A 20,250-nucleotide genomic window follows, 5' to 3' on the forward strand; every position below is an offset into this window, starting at 1 on the left:
AGGGCTATAACTTGGAAGGCTCACTGCCTTACAAATGAGTTGCAAAGGTAACATACATGAAAATGAACTATTAAATAGCATGTATAAATGCTTGGAATAGTTTCAGTTAAGCACAAAACATATTCTTACTCTATTCTGCAATACTACTCTGTTATGATATTGTGCAACATACCGAAGCACAAATCTTTACCTTGCGCACACAAAACTGCACACAATCGCTCATACACATATCCCGCACAATCATCGAACACCAAAATGATCAAATAAACCTATCTTATATATTTGCATCGCTAATTTAGGTCATGACCAAGTCGGCTACAATAACACGTCACAAATGATGAAATGTGTACACACGTTAGCTTCAATCTTATCCAAAAACAATTAAGCGGACCAAAACAAAATATTTACACACTTTCCATAGGTCAGATCACCAACCTAGAACACACAATTAACTGCAAAAATTGATCCGCAAGATCCACAAACTAAATTATCACATGTTACCACTGATAACCATTGTTCTATCCAAAACATGATTATCAGATCTTCTAACTTACACAAAACTTATCACCGGAGGCTATAAACTTGGAATAAGGTAAATTACATATCCAAAACACATCTCATGGATCTGCAAAGAAAAATAATCAACCAGAATAATCTACCAACCAAAACACTATACATTTTTCCAGATACCCTGTTCATCTTACCGAACCTTACCAGACTCGAGCAATTTTCACTCAATCTACCAGAATGATGAAAATATGAGGTGTAGATGCCAAAAATGATATGAGTTGTCATCAATGACAACATCACAACATACCTGTAGAGTCTCTTGCCAACATCAAATACTAAAATAAATACTGGAAAGATATACCTTAGATCTACAATTGCTGATGATGATGCTTTGTTCTTTGAATGTAATCACATATGTTGTATGTGTTGCCAATTGACACTCATTGGATTCATTTTGTTGTCATTTATGGCAACAAGATCATATGGAATTCATATACCGGCACTAGGAGGTATATACCGACAGATACCGGCCTTGGAGCATTCAGGGCTACACTGGCACCGGCACCGACACCGGCATCAATACTTCATTGGAAGCCGACATCAAGGAAGATTTACTTAATAAATCATTTTGTAATTATTGTCGAGCCCGACATTGAATATCTTTTGTAAATGTATTGTAAGCCGACATAAGGCATATTATTTGTAATGGGTATATAGGTCAGTCTGCTAGGTTATTTTAAAGAATATATATAAAAAATGTGTGGATATAGGAGAATATAGCATAACTGTATAATGCGAAATATATGTATGAAGATCATTTTGTATGCGAATGTCATATCATGCAATGATCTGTAGATAGCTTGGCAAAGAATTCTTGGAAGAGAAGAGATACCGATAGTAGTTCAGGGTTTATAAACTAGTACAGAGTAGAGCCAAAGCCATAACTCTATTTGGCATAGCAAATGCATTCTTGAGTTCATTTTCAGTAATTTACTTTAGCAGAAAGCTTGTAGTCAGTGAGGCTCTTTAGTGATGACCAGTATGCTCTAGACAGTGTGCCTTCCTATATGTACAGACCCCTATTATATGTAATATCTTTTCATATGGTCAGTGAACTAATATTGTGGGTCACAAATCCCATCGTGGTTTTTCCTCTTTGAGGTTTTCCATGTATAAATTTTGTGTGTTATGGTGTTCATTTATGTGGATGGTTTATTTGCTTCTTGTTATAAGTTTATTTGTTTACCGATTTATATGTGTATGGTATAAAATGATAAAAAATGTTCATACCAACAGAACACTGGTTCACCCCCCTCCTCTCAGTGTTCTTGGATCCCAACAATTGGTATCAGAGCTTGGTACTTCAGAAGAAGTTTAACAACTTGAGGAAGATCCTGAAACTGGAATCTTTGGACATGGCTATGGAGAAGCAACTTGAGATGGCTCTTGAGGATTATGATGTTGAAAGGATGAACAACTTGAAATTGCAAGAAGAATTGAATTCTGCAAATGAATTCATTCTTATCTTGCAAGAAAGGTTATCATCTGCTCAAGCCAAGAGAAAAGAACTTTTGCAAAAACTGGATGATGAGGAGAATAATGCTCTTAAGGAACAATGTCAGAAACTAAGTCAAGCAAACATGCTCATGAAGAATGAAATACAAGATCTGAATATGAGGTTATCAACAGATATTGAGAATAGAAAGAAGAAGGAAGATAATCTTGTTGTATCTTTGAAGAACAAATTTGATGAATGTGGCAAATTGACTCATGAGAATAATTTGTTGAGAACTGATTTGGCACACTCCCAGAACAATAAACAAGAACTTGAAAGACAAATAACTACTCTAAGAGATGATCTGACTACTACAAGTGAGTATAAAGAAAAGTTTAGGATCAGTGCTACACAGTTGGATGACTTATTGAAAAGACAAAGACAGATTGATGATTCTAGAGGACTTGGATTTGTACAAGGTGAAAGCTCTGGTACTGCAAATGAAGATAAGACAATCGGTATGTAGAACTCATCAGAATAGAGGAAACTAGTAAGGCAATCTAATGCTTATAAATTCAATGATAGATGTTTTGTTTGCAACAAATTTGGGCATATGGATAAACAATGTAGAAATAAAGAAAATCAAAACTATAATTTTGTTCCTGGTCAATGCACAAATTGCAAGAAATATGGTCATAGATCAGAAGATTGCAGAATGAATGTTAAATGTCATGCATGTGGAAAGTTTTGACATTTTGCTAATCATTGTAGGTCAAGAAATGATACTGGATATGTCAAAGCAATTCAGAAGAACAATGTTACATGTTATGCATGCAACAAAATAGGTCATATTGCTAATTATTGCAGAAGCAAGACTCAACCGGTTAATAATGATAAAGATAATGAGAAAGGAAAGAAGAAGGTAGATGAAATACAACAAGATCACACCAAGAGATGGGTTAGAAAATCTGAAGAACCAAGTGGAGATGGATCTACACCGGTAACTCCACTGGTAGAACAGGGTATTCCTCCACCGGCAGGAAATTCCACCGGTAACTGAGGCATAAGCCTTAGGGGTTGGCAAAGTCATTGCTAAATTTTGCATATTACCCCAGAAGAGATCTAAGGAGATCCAGAAGAGATATGGAGAGTTGTGTTCATCATCAATGAAGGTTCATCCGACACATGACTGTGAAACTGACATCCGTAGGGTTGTTGGTGAAGCATTTATTACAGAAAATTAGGGTTTTATTTGCTGATAAAAGGGTAAGTGAAATCATTTTCACTCACCAAGCATTCAAGCATTCAGAGTGAAGAAAAGGCAAGTTAAGAGTGAGGAAAATCATTGTGAAAGGATTTCAAGCAATTATCTGAAGCACTAAATCTTCCACCGGCATTCACTCTTAGGTATTTTTCAAAATGGCATTTGGATCTTCAGCTCCTACTTTCATTGAAAATACCACCATTGTCGAAGTCAAGGATAGGTTAAGGCCAGTATTTAAGGAGGTTCCCGAAATTGCTAAAAAGGAAGACTCTGCGGGAGCATTTTCTAGGGTTCCTAATGACACAATGTATGTTGAAGATGTGAGGGCATACATTCATTGCACCCTGGAGGATTTTGGAATAGAGGACATCAAAAGAATGTATCATTCTGTGATACTAGGAGACTCCGGAACCATCAAATCGGAATACAAAGCAATTGAGGATCTAGGGTTAACCGGTATTCTGTACATACCAGAATTCAAAGATGAGGTTATCAAATACGTTCTAAGCAGGGTTCACAGCAAATTTATTTGGCTAGATAGGCCTTACATGATCACGAAGGAGGATATTCAAGCAGTCACCAGCTTACCCAAAGTCAGACAAGAACCTGGCATGAAAGTTTCCAACAATGAGGTCGAAAAAATCATGGGTGCAATGTCTGATAGCAGATCACTGAGGATAAGAACAATCACCGACACTGATGTAAAATTTACAAGCATGATAATAGGTTACAAGGTAACTCAATCCAATTGATTGAATTTTGTTGCTAGTTCATGCATTCATGTTGCATATAAAATGCTAAGGAATAATGTAAAGTATGATTTATGTGAATGGATGAGGAGTGAATTGATGCTGAACCTTGGTAAGATCAAAGGAATCAAGAAAGGCACTTTTAGATATGGAAATTTGATTGTTCGTTTAATGCTTTACTTCCTGAATGAGCTACCTAGTTTAGGGAAGAAGTGTTGGGCTCATGACATACCAATAGGTATGCAGATCAAGGAAGCAATCACCGGTCTTGGTACCGACAAAGATGAGAAACTTTGGGGGTATTTCAAGACATCCCAAGGAAACATAAGGCAGAGGGAGAGAATATCAAAGAACATTGTGGAGAACTATTCCACTGATATCTGTTTTATGGTAAAAACTAATGAAGCTCTTATGGAGGCAATTGAACCAAGGACAATATGGGTGACAAAGCTTGCATATGAGGTGGATGATAGCATTTTTGAACTCTATGCAAAAATGCTATTAGATGTCCCATTAGATGATAAAACAAAGCATTTTGGTACAACAGGAGAGAAGGCCCTTGAAGTGAAAACTGGTTTTAACAGGAAGAGAAGAAAGAAGAAAATAGAAAAGATGTTTGAATATGTACAAGATGTAATTTATAAGATAGACACTCAACTGGGTTCAGGATCCAAACAGGTAGCTAAACCAACAGAGGTTGGTACTGCAGAAGTGAAGAAGCCACAAGTTCACATTTCCCCTATCACTTTTGATTCTGATTCTGAGGATAATGAACCTCTGGCTTTCAGAAGGGTACAAAGGAATAATATGGTACAACCACCGGTAGAGCAGAAGAAGGCAGAGCCTAGGAGGAGAATTGTTAGAAAGGCAACTAAGCCTGCTGCACCTCCACCACCAGCAAGGAAGCCTATGCAAAAGAGGAAACCAGTCACCGACAATCACAAGAAAAAAGAAGAAGTGTGATGATACTGAAACTGGTAAGACCACAATGACCTGTGCTAAGCTTATTGATGAAATTACAAAAGATGGAATATTGAAAAATGTATCAAAGTATTATGAATATTTAGAAGAGAATGAGCAAAATGAATTAGAAGAGGCTATTTTTTTGTATATAGACATTTATAAGAAAGCCTTAGTTGAAATTTTGAAGGAGATACCTTTATCCTTGTATAATAAAATTGAGGCTAGAAGACTTGGCGTTGTCAAGAGAGATAGGGAGATTAAGGAAGTAGCACTTTTGGAAATGTGTGGTGCTATAAATAATGAAGAAATGAAAAAATGCATAGATACTACAAATAGGACAGTTTTCAGTAGTAAACCCCGACAGATAAGCCTTATGATGGGGAGAGTAAATGAGGTGATAAATGAGACTAGTAAGGGATGGACCAAATTCTTTCAGAAAAACCCAAATTTTCTCACATCTCAAGAAGAATTTGCAAGGGCAACAACTTCCACCATTCCTGACAAATCAAAGGGGAAAGGTATTTTGGGTAGTTCAACTCCAATTTTGACACAACTAACAGTAACTATAGATATTCAGACACAACTGGCAGTTAAGGAGAGTGTATAGTCTGTACCGACACAAACCATTTTTGAGCAAGGCAATGTATAGGACACTATAAATACTGTGGATAATACTCCACCGATAGTAATTCACACTGCACCAAGTCGTGAAGCCACCAATGCAAAAGAGGTTGAGATGGACAAGGTAAAAGCAACTGAGTCCATACCGGCAGTTAAAATTGACGATGATGGGTACTCAAAAATTACTGAAGGAAGGTACTACATATAAAGGAATAATTGATCAATCGGTCACAGTTTTGCACAGATTAATACCTGACTATCAGATTGAAGATGGAGTAAGCCCTTCCGACAAGCTCAAGACTCTAACAAAGCATATCTCTAACAATTTTCAATCTCTGAGGCAGATTGCAGCCTGACAGGCTTTGGATAAATTCATAGCAGCTAAAAGAATAGCTTTTGATCAGATTATAGAAACAAAGATTAAGAAAATTGAGGAAAAAGTTATTCCTATTGAAGTTTGTTTAAAACAATGTACAAATATCTACAGAGTGTGTTGTAACATATAAATTCTTACGGCTAATGTAGATAGCAGATTAAAGGAGTTATATGATAAGATAGCTAAAATTGCTAATTCTTTTGATGGATTGACTACACTGACCACATGTGTTGATGGAAAAATTTTGTCCTTGGAGAACCAAATTTTTGCTTTTGAGAAGGAGAGAGATAAAATCATGTGAAGAGCAAGAAGTCTAAGAGGACTGGTAAGTCCTAGATTAGATTCATTGGGTGTTCATAAGAGAGAGTGCATGGACATGATAGCTAAACCCACACCGATAGATGTCCAAGAGAAGGAAACACTTGCCCACTTACTAAGTGGACTAGCATCCATTTCTAATACTTTCAAAACTAGCTGGGATACATATCTTTAGTTATTGCAAAAGGCATACCCTAAAATCTTGAAGATGATTAAGCTCCAGTGAAACTAACAGCATTCATTTATTCTTTTGTTTTGAAATTCTTTCAATTCTTTCACTGGTCTTTGACATTAATGTCAAAGGGGGAGTATGCATATATGTGAAAAATATCAGAGAATACCAGATAAAAGAACACTCTACATTGGCACTCAGACCACAGGCACCGACACAAAGAAAGGAAGCATACCGTTGCTTAAGGAAATGCAAACACAAATGGACCTACCAGAGGTCACAACAAGCTTGGTTACTTCCTCCATCGACGGAATTCAAAATGTTGGTTCCTCCTCAGCAGGCCACAAATCAACAAATGTAACTGAAGTACTCTTAGATTCAATCAAAAGGATAACAGATTGTAGTTCACAAGCTTATAAAGCTATAGATGACACAATCCCAATTTTGAAGGTAATTGCTCCTAATTGTAACATAGACAATAAAGATTCTTTAAAACAACTTGATACTTTGTGTAAATACATCACTAAGAACACAGTGACTGTCGAGCAAATAAAGGAAGAGACTTTGAAGAATAAGGTAGAAATTGAAAAACAAAAATTCTTTGAAGATCAGATAAAGAAGTGTACTAGGGAATTTGACACACTTCTACCGGAACTATGTAACTTATTGAAAGAATACAAAACTCTGTACAAAGACACCTGCAAGACAAACTTTTTGACAGTAGACATAGATAAGAAAATGAGCAAGGTACAGGATGAAATCAATAAACTTGCTGATAATTTTGTTAACTCACCTGATACATTATCAGTTTTTGAGCAAAGGATGACAAATTTTGAGGAAGAGTTACTTAAGTTCGAAAGAGAAAAGGAGAGAATAGTGGATAAGGCAAAGAATTCTGAGACTAAAACTGAGTCCAAGATTGGACTATCTATCATCATTGCGGAAGGAAATATCTGAGGCACTGATATAGGGATAGAAAACATCAGCAGAGGATATGCAGCACCTCACCGGTACAGTTAAAAGAACAGAGACAATAAGAAGTTTATGGAGAGTATAAACTTGATTTTGGCGGATCTATTTCAAATTGTAACTACCCAGTTACAAAGTTGAGACTACAACTCTACTGACATCTTGACAACCTTTGTCATTGATGCCAAAGGGGGAGTAGTAGTATGAGAAAATAACCGGCAAAAGACTTATCTACTTAGGGGGAGTTCTTATATTTTTGGTAACATATTTTTGGAAACATTTTTGGATTAAAGTTTTGGATACACTTTTGAATTTTCTCATGAGTGTTTCCATCAATGCCAAAGGGGGAGATTGTTGGCATATGCACACTCCAATGAGACATTGTAGGTGATTGAAGGTTTTGTCATTGATGGAAACCTTACAATCTTATGGCACCGACAAGGCATTACACTGGAAAGATAGTTCACCGGCATCAACAGATCACACTCTACATCGGCACTCAGACCACCGGCACCAGCACAGAGAAAGGAAGCATACCGACACAGAGGTCGACAGGATTTTTGATATATTATATTTTGTTTATTATTGTAAAAACTTTGTAAGCCGACTTGGCAAGTTGTAAAATGACTCTTATATATAAGAGAGATCATTGTAGACATTTTGTAAGTGAAAGGAAGTGAAAAAGAAAAAAGATATTAGGCATACCTATTATGCGAAATATAGGTTAAAGGTTTTATGTAAAGAACAGAGCAGAAATCGGTACTGGATCTAGCATTATAGATGCTATTGTAAAGCAGTACAAGTTATTGGATTTGTATAATCCACATTGTAAGTCAGTGAGACTTCCCATTGAGCAGTGAGCTCTAGGCAATTGGCCTTCCTGCATGTGCAGGCCCCTCTTGTAAGTAATATTCTCTTATTGGCTAGTAAGTGAATATTGTGGGTCATAAATCCCATCGAGGTTTTTCCCACAGCGGATTTCCTCGTTAAATCCTTGTGTCATGGTGTGCTTTTCATGTGGATGCTTTTAATTCTGTTTATTGCATTATTTCTTGCATATCAGTACACTGTTATAATATGTTCTACATGTTTTAAGTTAAGAAATTCAATTCACCGGTTAGATACTGATTCACCTCCCCTCTCAGTATCTGTGGGAATCCTAACAAGGGGGAGATTGTTGGAAATTTACACTCATTGGATTCATTTTGTTGTCATTGATGGCAACAAGATCAAATGGAAGTCATATACCGACACTAGGAGGCATGTACCGACATATACTGGCTTTGGAGCATTCAGGGTTGCACCGACATCAATACTTCATTGGAAGCCGACATCAAAGAGGATTTACTTAATAAATCATTTTGTAATTATTATCGAGGCCGACATTAAACACTCTATATACAAACTCAATACATCAAGCATACACACGAAATACATATAGTACATAAGGTATGGAGAATAAAATATATTGTAAGCCGACATAAGGCATATTATTTGTAATGGGTATATAGGTCAGTCTGCTAGGTTATTTTGAAGAATATATATAAAAAAATGTGTGGATATAGGAGAATATAGTAGAACAGTATAATGCAAAATATATGTATGAAGATCATTTTATATGCGAATGTTATATCATGCAATTATCTGTAGATAGCTTGGCAAAGCATTCTTGGAGGAGAAGAGATACCAGTAGTAGTTCAGGGTTTATAAACTGGTACAGAGAAGAGCCAGAACCGGAACTCTATTTGGCATAGCAGAAAGCTTGTAGTCAGTGAGGCTCTTTAGTGATGAGCAGTATGCTCTAGACAGTGTGCCTTCCTGCATGTGCAGACCCCTATTATATGTAATATCTTTTCATATGGCCAATGAACTGATATTGTGGGTCACAAATCCCACCATGGTTTTTCCTCTTTGAGGTTTTCCACGTATAAATTTTGTGTGTTATGGTGTTCATTTATGTGGATGGTTTATTTGCTTCTTGTCATATGTTTATTTGTTTATCAGTTTATATGTGTATGGTATAAAAGGATAAAAATTGTTCATATCGGCAGAACACTGATTCACCCCCCTCTCAGTGTTCTTGGATCCCAACAGTATGAAATTACATGAACATGACAAAACCTTAATCACACACACATGTTTGCATAGGAATGATGTAATTTTGCTCCACAATGGTTGAATGAAGAATATGAAACCTTGAAGATCTCTAAAAGTGCTTGATAATGAATTCTTCACGGATGTAAGAGTGCTAGAAATTGATTGCTTAGATTGGATCAATGAAATTACTTAACTCTTGCCATCTTTTTGTCAAGGATCCATAATAGAATCTATTATATAATCATCTTTCATTTTTATTATATAATTTGCAAGAAATAAGTTTCAACATTGACTTATTTGTAAATATGATTTACAAATAATCTCTCTAACACATCTAAGGTAGACTAGAATTGTAAAAAAAAGTTGTTTTTTCAATTTTGAGAATTTTTATTTTAAACCTCAATAATAATAGTTATCGAATCATCCTCTATTGCTATAGTTTTTCAATGGTAAATATTGCATATTTGTAGACCAAGGGTACAAGCTCAAATCTCTACATCGTTGGATCCATCTTTGAATATTTTCAAAGTTCCTCCAATCATATTTTCATTTCTAATAATTTATCCTACTCTAAGTGCTCTTGTACTACCTTTTGAAGCTCCATCAAAATGCATCTTAAATCATCATGATGAAGTTTCTGTTTTATATCTTTTTCTAATTTTTGAAAAATTAACTCTTTCATCCCAATTAACAAGGGAAACTTTAAGACTGCGATAATTTATTGTGATTTCATTGTCTAGATAATAAAATATTCACTTTAAGAGATTGTGATACAATTATGTTATTAACAACTTCAACCATCATTGCTTCCAATTTATTGAAGAAATTTAACTCTAGCAGTACTTTTTCTTGAAAGTTTTTTCTATTTCTTTCTTTTTGGATTTCTAAATTTATAATTGATGGACTAATTATCCAAATTCTAGATAGAGTAGAATGTTCCTTCAAAATAGGCCAAGATTGAAAGAGATTAAGTATATCATTAAGGTACTCTTCCAACCCAATCTAGCCAAAACCATGGCTAACATTTTTTAGCAAATTGGCAATTCAATAAAAAATGGTCTATTGTTTGTTTATTTTTCTTGCATATATGAAATCTTGATGAGCCATCATATCCAAGTTGTTGATTTTTCAATTTGGATAATTTTTCTTTTTAACTTCAATAATTATTGTTATTGAATCATCATCTACTTCTAAAGTTTTGCAATTGTAAATATTGAAAAATTTGTAGACCAAGGGTAAGAGCTTGAATCTCTACATCATTGGTCATCTTTGAAAATTTTAAAAGTTGCTCTAATCAGATTACCATCTTCATTTCTAATAATATATCCTACTTTGGATGCTTGCATATTACCTTTTGAATCTCCATCAAATTTCATCTTAAATCATCGTGATGAAGTTTCTATTTCATTTCTTTTTTATATCATACTGATTTGGCTCTAAAGCTTTGTTTTAGATCATTTGGTTTCATAAACCCACCCACCCAGCACAACATATTTTGGTTTACAAATTTTATCACATGTATTCAAAGGATTTTTTCTCTCTTCCAAAGAGCCTTGCCTAAATTTGTTTCTCATTTTTTGTTCAACATTTTGACACGTTTACAAAGGGATTTTTAGGCATGTCATTAAACATTTTGGAATTGCAAAGATGATTTCCTAAGCATTAGGACCCTCCCTACACATGATAAACATATGCTTTTCCTTGAAGTTATTATATGAGGACAAGTTGTAAGTGTTGGAGTAAATTATTATTTGCTCATTATACTTTAGTCCAACCTTAGGTTAGTTGTCAATAGAGATTTCCTACCTACATTAATATTTGTGTCAGATAGTTGGCAAGTAGTTGTACCCAACTTGGTGAATGCTTAGCTCGGTGGTTTGGTCTGTTGACTTGTTGCACGATTCATTTATGAAATCATCACCCATATTGGACCCCCTCTTGTTTTTTTAAAGTTCAAATAAGGTTTTCTAGTGTTGGCTATTTTTTTGGGGAAGCTATATTTGTGATGGTAGTATCTCTTTGTTTTTAAAAAATCATCATTATGGGTTTTTCTTTTACTTTGGAGAAAGGGAATTATTAACAATGACATGATTTTATCATCACTCATCTTAATGAGGGTAATTTATTGCTCTATTTGTATAATGAAATTCCTTTCACTAGCACACCTTGAGAGTATAGTATTTGGAAAGGCTATAGGGCTCATATCTTTAGAATTATTTTTGATAATGTCGATTATGACTTTTTAGATTCACTTGTTCACTTTGAGTGTTGTCATGCTCTTTGGACTCATATTCAAGGGTTATATAGAGATCATGATACTCCACCATCTCTTGGTGATCCTCTTTTCAATTCTCAAGTACATATTCATTCTTTATAGCCGATAACCCATGGTTGTGATCCTTTGGAGGATTTGGAAACTTCAAATGAGGTTTCATATGCTTCAGAGGTTCTTGATTCTTTGTCAAAGTTAGTTGATTAGCCTTCACTGGAGACTTTCATCATTCCCAAATAACAAGTTTATCATTGTCTTCCTGATTGGGGTTTCTATTTGCCAAACATTGGTGCATTGTTTGTGGAGTCTCACATTTTGGATTGGAAGACACATTTGAGGGTTTATCTCTCCAATTTGATGATGGATATGACTGTTATCACTTCATCTTTTCCTTTGGATCTTGTTTGAGATTAGTTTCTATTGGTTCATTATTTGTCATCTTCTCTTATTATTGAGCATGTACTTGATCGGTTTGTGACATCTTCATCCAAGTTCTTGGCAACACATGAGAAAATTTTAGAGACATCATCTTCCTACATTTGGATCCAACTTCCTACCAATTCCTATCTAGAATCAAAAACATTCTTGCATTTGTACTTAGTATATCTTCTTCCCAAGGGGAGAAAAGTTGTTTGTAGGCATTGAACTATGTTTTGTGTTCAAGCACTCACCATTTTCGTCAGACATTAATCATTATAGGGGGGCTATGTAGTCTCCTTTCTTCCTTCCTATGGGGGGATATTTGATTGTATATACATGGTGTATGTAGTCCTTATGGGTTGTGATTGAGTCATCCATCCATGCATCTTGTTTCTTTTTTCTTTTGGAGAGGAGTTTTCCCCCATGAGGTTTTTTCATTTTCTCCGTTTCTAAGAATTCCATTTCATTGCATTACATTTTCATTATACATAGGTACCTAAAATGATTTTGTAGTTAGGACCCATATTGCATGTTTCTCTATTGCACAATAATCTTCTCCCTCAGTTGCACTTAAGGGAGGGGAGTGTTGGAGTAAATTATTATTTACTCATTATGCTTAGGTCCAACCTTAGATTAGTTGTCAATAGCTATTTCCTTCCTACATTAATATTTGTCTCAAGTAGTTAGCAAGTAGTTGCACCTACTCTCGCACCTCATTGGTGCTTGCATCCTTGCCATTGCCTTTATAATCAAAGGGTTGTACATTGTTTGCCATCTCAATACATTTTTTCTTTCCGACGATTTGTCATTTCTCTTTGTGAACTTTATAGTTGTTTGTGCTCCTAAGAGGTTGATCACTCCTACAACAAGAAGTGGATCCAAAGGCTTGGCAAAATAGCAACCTTCAAATAAATGAGTACCTAAGTACTTGAAAGCTTTTTGAAATTGAACTCTAAAATTTTCATAGTTTTCTTTTGAAGTTTTGGTTTAATGTAGAAGAAAAAAATTCAAATTTTGTTTTGTTGATTTATTGTCTGGAAGCTCTCATGTAAATGTTGGGTGTTTTCTTTATTGATTTGGTCTCTTTTATCTTGGAATCCAAAAATCAATGTGTCATCAACAAATTATCGACAAGATAAGGATTTCAAATTTTTAGTGACAATAATTCCTTCTCATTTCCCTTTTTATTAACTACTTGAATGGTCTTTCTCAAAGCATCAACTATGATTATAATGAAAATGGGAAAATTAGATCACCTCGATGGAGACCTCAAAGAAAACTTGTGAACTACCATTTGCTAAGATGGGGTATCTTGGGCTAGCTATAAAGCTAAAATTAGAATCTAACATTTCCTTACAAAAACCAAATTTTTTTTATAATTTTCATTAGAGTTCTCCATTCCACTCTATCCTAAGATTTCTTAGTGTCCATTTTTAATATCATACAATTTCTCTTGGTATAATTTATGAAGTGGATTGTCTCTTGTGATATTGTTACTCCATCAATAATACATCTACTAGAAACAAAACCACTTTGCTCTTTAGTATTTAAGGCCTATTCACAATTTCTTTAGATATAATTTTGCATATAGTGTTGCACGAAGATTTAGGATGAAAGCCATCAAAAGTTATAATAGCTTCCTTCTTTAGGATAAGGGTAATAATGGTATTATCTAAATCTTTTAGAAGAGTTCCTTTCTTCCTTGATTCTTCTACAACTAACCATACATCTTTGTCTACAATATTCCAATGTTTATGAAAAAATCTTGTTGGGAATCCATAAAAATCAAGGGCTTTATCTAGACGAAGTTGTATGGTTGCTAGTCTTATCTCATTTTTTGAAAAGGAGCATATAAGAAATTATTTAGACCTTGATTAACTAATTTGGGCATGTCTTCTAAAATTTTCTCTTGATATTTTAAGTCTAGTTACCTTCCATACTGTTAAGAAGTTTATTTAAGGGACAAGCCACTTTTTCCTTGATTTTTTTTTTACTGTCAATAAGATCTTCTTATTGTGTTTTAATACTTGTAATTTTGTTTAGAATTCTCCTAGATTTAGATTTGGTGGAGATGTAAAAAAAAATAAAAATCTATCACCACCTTTCAACCATAATTCTCTCAATTTTAATATCTAAAAAATATTTTTCCTTACTAACATTTTCAAATAGTTTTCCATTAATGTTGTTTCTTTTTTATACCTCACTTATGTCATCATTCCTTTATCAATAACTTCTTTATTTCAATTTCTAGTTCTTCAAGGATATTCTTGAAATGTTCTCAATTCTTTTTTTTTTTTGATATCTTTAATATATTGTAATTTCTTAAAAGTACTAAACTTTTTAAATCCTTTTTCAAAATGACCAATTGACCATCAATTATCAACATTGATTGCTCATTCAAAATCCCCTATCCACATATTTTCAAATTTAAAGAGACACTTTTCCAATTTTCATTCTTTAAAAAAAAAAAAAAGTTGGATTGAAGAGTAGTTTGAGCTTTGAGAAGAATATTATATTTACTTAAAAGGGAAGAAAGGTCTAATCACCATTAGACATAAATCTATCTAATCTTTTAGTAATATTGTTGAAATATATTCATCAATTTATCCATGTAAATAATTTATTTATGAATTTATCTTTAAAGTTTTACAATAATGATAAATTCTATAAAATTTAATTGTGATTGATTCTTGTTTCTCACCCCTTTCTTATTCTAATAATTTAAAATTGCATTAAAATCACAATCTATAATCAATATTTGATATATATTTTTTTTTGATTGGTAATTGGCCGAAGCCTGAATAGCTTTTGACTTATTATTATTATTATGTTTGATTAGATTGACCCCAAGACTTTCCCATCCTATGGAAGGCCAAGAGTCACAACTTAGAGTTCCATTAGATGGACCCCAAGACCTTACTTAGAATTCCTCTTCAGATGTCCCTATTGGGAATTGAACTTGGGTCTCCACAGTGAGAACCTAGTGTTTTAGCCAGTTACGCTCAACCCCTTAGACAATCAATATTTGATATTATTGATATATATATTTTTTAATTTGAATAATATCAATCAATAATTATTAATTAAAGATTAATAGTTAAAGAATAGATTAGTTTGCTGGAACAAGAGAATAATCATAAATTGTGTTTTAGTAATCACTTCAAACTAATTGTAAATTTTATCTTGATAATCACTTTCATATATACTCAACATTGGTAGCAAGGAATGAAGTAGGGGTGAAGACTCATTCTTGTATTTAGTCCATTGTGAGAGAGGAAGACCATGACTGTTGTAATAAAATATGGAAAATATCTTATTCATTACCAATACTATCAATTTATTTTTTTATTTTTTTTAATTTTTTTTAATTTTTTTCATTTAAACGGGTTTATGAAGGAGTCTATTTTCACATTGACTATTCATATAATCCTTTTTGAAGTTTATGATCCATAATTTTTCTACTCCTTGAACTTTCTATCATCCTGATGATGGATCACAAATATTGATGCAAACAAACACACACTCAAAACCAAAAACGAGCATAATTAGTACTAGAAATTTGAACTACTTTTATTATTTTTATCAATTCAACAAGAAAAGCAAGTTGAAAATACAACAAAATTATAACTGAACGTAATTGTCATTTATACATCTTGTCCAAGGTATTAAAAAATTATGTTGCATAACTTAATCACTTTTCTAATTTGCTGATGAAGGAGTCCAGTGGAGGCAATTCCTTAATCATCTCCCCCCAATCCGGCATACCCTGGAACACAAAACGGAAACACCACTCACATAGTCAAATTCATTGCTTTTATATCAAATCTTTAAAGAGTAAAAGAAGAGATATGAAGTCACGTTTTACCAAAGACATGACCTGAATGGTACCTACAAGCCTCAATGTAAACAGAGGTGACCCTGTGGGCGCCCAGAAATTGAAGAGATTTTTGTAAAGTAACTTTATGATAAACAGGACTGTGATAAGGAAAAAGCTGAAGTCATCAAAATAGTAAACTTCGGTGTGCCCTGTATGTGTGAGGAGTTGAAGAAGGCACAGACAACAGTTTTTGAAGTCGCATTTGCAAGCTTCCCGTCATTACCACTGTATCACAATCCTAACATTATTATTCACAAATCCTTTTGTGCTTAAGTTTCTAGTTGTGTGAAGGTTTAATAATCCATAAGAGGTTGTAAAAGGGTGACTGGAGAAATCGACAATTTGGGATCGTTGAAGGTAGAACTGGGGAATAATTTGATAACGAGAAGTGATTTCAGGGAAGGGGAATACAATACTTAAGCTAATTTTTAAGAACCCAAAGCCTACGCGCTACATAGTCGGTTAGTATGTATAAATTTTGTACCAGTTAATAATGTTTGTTTGCCAGAACAGTGACTATTAAGATTTATACCTCTGGAGCTTTTGCAGCCCGTGAAAAGTGTACTTGTTCCACATGGCAAAATAAGCACTGGATGTCTGTAACATCGATTTATGGAGATTGATCAAATAGGTGTATGTTAGAGACGGTGCCTAAATTACAGTCTGAGCGATGGAAAAGAAAAACATTTTTATTACAATAAAATCATTATTATATGCAACAAGGTAAAAGGATTGCCTCCAAGTTTTCAAGTTTGAATTCTTCCGCGGAAATGCATTAACTTTGAAACAAGTAAAGAAGAAACAAGGTAAAAGGGTTTTAATGAGGAATGTGTAGAGCAAACCACACACCAATTCACCAGATTTGTACTGATCTCAAAGGTTTTGTAATATGCTGGATGATTTAAGGCCAATATAGCAAATTTCTATAAGCCATTTTTTAAGAAAAGCGGGATGAACAAGAAACATAAAGAAGGATTAAACTTAATGAAGGGTTACCATACGACGAAAAATCAGGATGCTAGGAAGAAATAAGAAGTGAGCAGAAATTTATCAAGGTCTTTGAGATAAATACGCCTCCTTGAAGAAGCTATATAAAACAGTTCTACTGATTATTGGATGACTGGCAATTGAAAGATGGATGTAATCACTGATTGACATGAAGTGCAACTTCTTGTGGAAATCAACAACTCAGACCAGCCAGCACAAATTTTGTTGATTAAATGCAGGGTGGAAGAGCTTTGGACTAGTAAAATAGTTAGGAATGTCTAATTTGCAGCAATCAACGGCATAGTTGACGTAGCTGGTGGACACAATTTCCAGACAAGCTGATGGCATTGTTAATGTTAAGATTAGTGAAACGTTTCAAACTCAATCCTAAAGATTCTCTACTTCACTAGTTTAAAATTTGGATATCTACCCATGGTATGCTGTCATTCATAATCAGGCAAAGCACTTTGCAATTGAAAGGATCTGGAGGATTTTGGCAGAAGAGATTTAGATGTAGAGAACAGAGGACTGTAAAAATGGCTTACTATATTTCTCTAACTGTGAAATAATTCAATTAAAGTACGATGTTAATGTGAGAAATGAATAGTAACAAGTTTTGAAGGGAATCGAAACCCTTTAACAAAGAACTATATCAAAAAGCTGCATTAAGATACGCCATTTGCACCGTGTTGTGACCTTTTCACACATCGCCCCATTGAGAATGGGGACCCCCCTCTTTCTTGCTTCCTGCATTGTTTAGTTTAGGGTTTTGGTAGCATAGTGGGCAATTTTGATTTCCCGTTCCCGAGTCTCGAATTTTTTATCATGCCTAATTGTCGTTTAGGGTTTTTGAAGTTATAGGATCAAGCACGTAAAGTTGAGATTCTAAATGATCTTAATTTTGTCTAAGTGTAAACCTTTTGAGCGTCAACATGTTTTTGATTGTCCATGTCGGTGATTTTAAAGTGCTAAGGTGTTTCAGGACTTTTTGGAGTTATTTTCTTGCTCCTACGAAGGTATTCAAGTTGATTTCGCACTTTATCCCGATAGGTTTCCTAGTGTTTTACTCAAATTTTTGGTGAATTTGCCCAAGTCCAGACGAGTTTTATTGAGTTTTGAAGTTTCTTAGTGGTTTTGAGTGGAAAAATCATCATATTCCGGATGAAAATCCATATTCTAAGAGTTAAAAGGTCAAAATTCCACACTAGAGGTGTTTTTCCCCTCATATTCCTGACTACCCATGATTTTCCACACTCAAAATCTAGACTGGACATGGTTCCCTCAAAATCCAAACATGCCCTGTTTTTCCACCATTCAAAATCCATACTAGGGGCGATTTTCCACCTGATGACTGAGAATTTGATTAAGTGTTGGGAGTTTTCTTGACTACCTTCGTTTTTCCACTGGGAGTATGGATGAAGTTGCGGAGGACTTTTATGATGATTCCTGACATGGATCGATTTTCCACCAGGACTTTTGTGACGAGATTTTATGGATTTTTATGTGGGTAGTGATTCCAGACCCTAGGCGAATTTCCACTAGGAATGTTTTGATGATTTTTGTGTTCGGATGACTATCCAGACGGGTCGATTTTCCCCTAGGATGATTTTTTGTGCTAAGTGATTTTTTTAGTTGGGATTTTTATCCCAATATGGTTTGATTTTCCCCTGGACCCAATTGTGCAAAGTTGATGAAGATTTTTAATGGGATTTTTATCCCTACATAGTGCAATTTTCCCTTCAAGGGGTATTTAATAATTTTTAATGATTTTTATTGGGATTTTTGTCCCAACTAAAATCGATTTTCCCCCAAATGGCCATTTTGATTCAAATTTTGGAATATTTAAAATGAATGGGCCCCAAATTTAATTGTTTTTATGAATTGCAACGATTATTTTAAAAAATAAAAACAATTAATAAATGATTTGCAATGAGCATTTAATAATTTTCACCTTCTAGAAGCAAATCAACTTTTGCCAAGCAAGTATAAGTACAAGTGTTTTATCCCACATTGCTTGTGTGGTGAAAGTAAAAGGTGAAAGCAAATTTAAAAGGAGAAAGCCAACATTATAATATTATTATATTTGCCAAGTGTGTTGCTGATTTGGGTGAATCTTCTCCAGTTGGCGATTTTTAGTGAAGTGTCAAGTTGACACATTGAAGGCTGAAGTTGTTTCCATTGTTCATTTTTCTCCATTCCCAGCCTTAGGAGATTTTTCTTGACAGCCATTGGAGTACATTTGAAGACATTTTTTCAGACTTGTGTGATTTTAGGAGATGGCGCCATAGTTGGAGGGCGATTTTATTTTAAAAATTATTTGGCACCATTTTTGGTGGCTGCCATTGTCATTCCTTGTTGTGGTAACTTCCAGATTTGAGTTTGACGCCATTATTGCAGCTTGTGTGACCTCCATTGTTGGCTGGTAATTAATTTTCAGACTTAATTTTTCATTGCCTAGCCAACTCCAACCTACGCGATTTGCATTTGGAGGAATTTTGTGGAGTTTTGTGTGCATTTTCAGACCATTTACACGCTGTTGCAGGTTTGAAACTCCGTTGTAGGGGGGCTGTCCTCAAAAAATTATCATTTCCAGCCACCGACCTAACTTGGCGATTTCATTTGGGAAGCATTTTTGCTTCATTCCAGGGCCATTTTTTGAGTTTATCATCATTCCTAAGGGTGCTGGTAAATCTGAAAACTCCATTTTCAGACTTGTCTTCAGACTAAGTTTTTATTTCCAACCCTACATACATACTCAGATTTTCTCATGTTTGCCTTGGAAAATCAATTTTCATCAAGTTTGTGCACATTCAGGTAATTGCAACATGTTTTTAGAGATTAATTTGTGAAGTTGTAGGTTGTCTTCAGATTTGCTGGCAGCCATTGTTGACCTCGGAAGGTGTCCTCAGACGTAATTTTGTGTGAAAACACAACCTTTCACACCTTTCCATAGTCATTGTTTGATCCGGTATACTCCTTTGCACTCCAATTTGAATAGAATTTCTTAGTATAAGGAGGTGTCTGAAAATTATTGATTTTAATGAATTTCATGAGGGTTTTATTCTCTAACCTTGTCACATTTTGCATTCTATTGTTGAAATCTATTGAGAATGTGGATCATTATCCTGATTTCCATACTCCAACTTGTCTAAATCATTTG

General features: G+C 34.4%; 1 protein-coding gene across 2 annotated transcripts in view; it reads right to left on the bottom strand.

Annotated features, from left to right (window-relative positions):
- Positions 1–15,775: 15,775 nt before the first annotated feature.
- The window catches only part of LOC131076832 (protein LOW PSII ACCUMULATION 1, chloroplastic), a 177,936-nt gene continuing 173,461 nt past the window's right edge, over positions 15,776–20,250 (bottom strand). For both annotated transcript variants that reach the window (XM_058014168.2, XM_058014167.2), the window contains one exon: positions 15,776–15,992. In XM_058014168.2, the coding sequence (XP_057870151.2) occupies positions 15,968–15,992 (25 nt within the window). In that variant the 3' untranslated portion in view covers positions 15,776–15,967. The remainder of the gene's footprint in view (positions 15,993–20,250) is intronic.

The sequence above is a fragment of the Cryptomeria japonica genome, chromosome 9, assembly GCF_030272615.1.
Source record: "Cryptomeria japonica chromosome 9, Sugi_1.0, whole genome shotgun sequence".
Taxonomy (NCBI): Eukaryota; Viridiplantae; Streptophyta; class Pinopsida; order Cupressales; family Cupressaceae; genus Cryptomeria; species Cryptomeria japonica.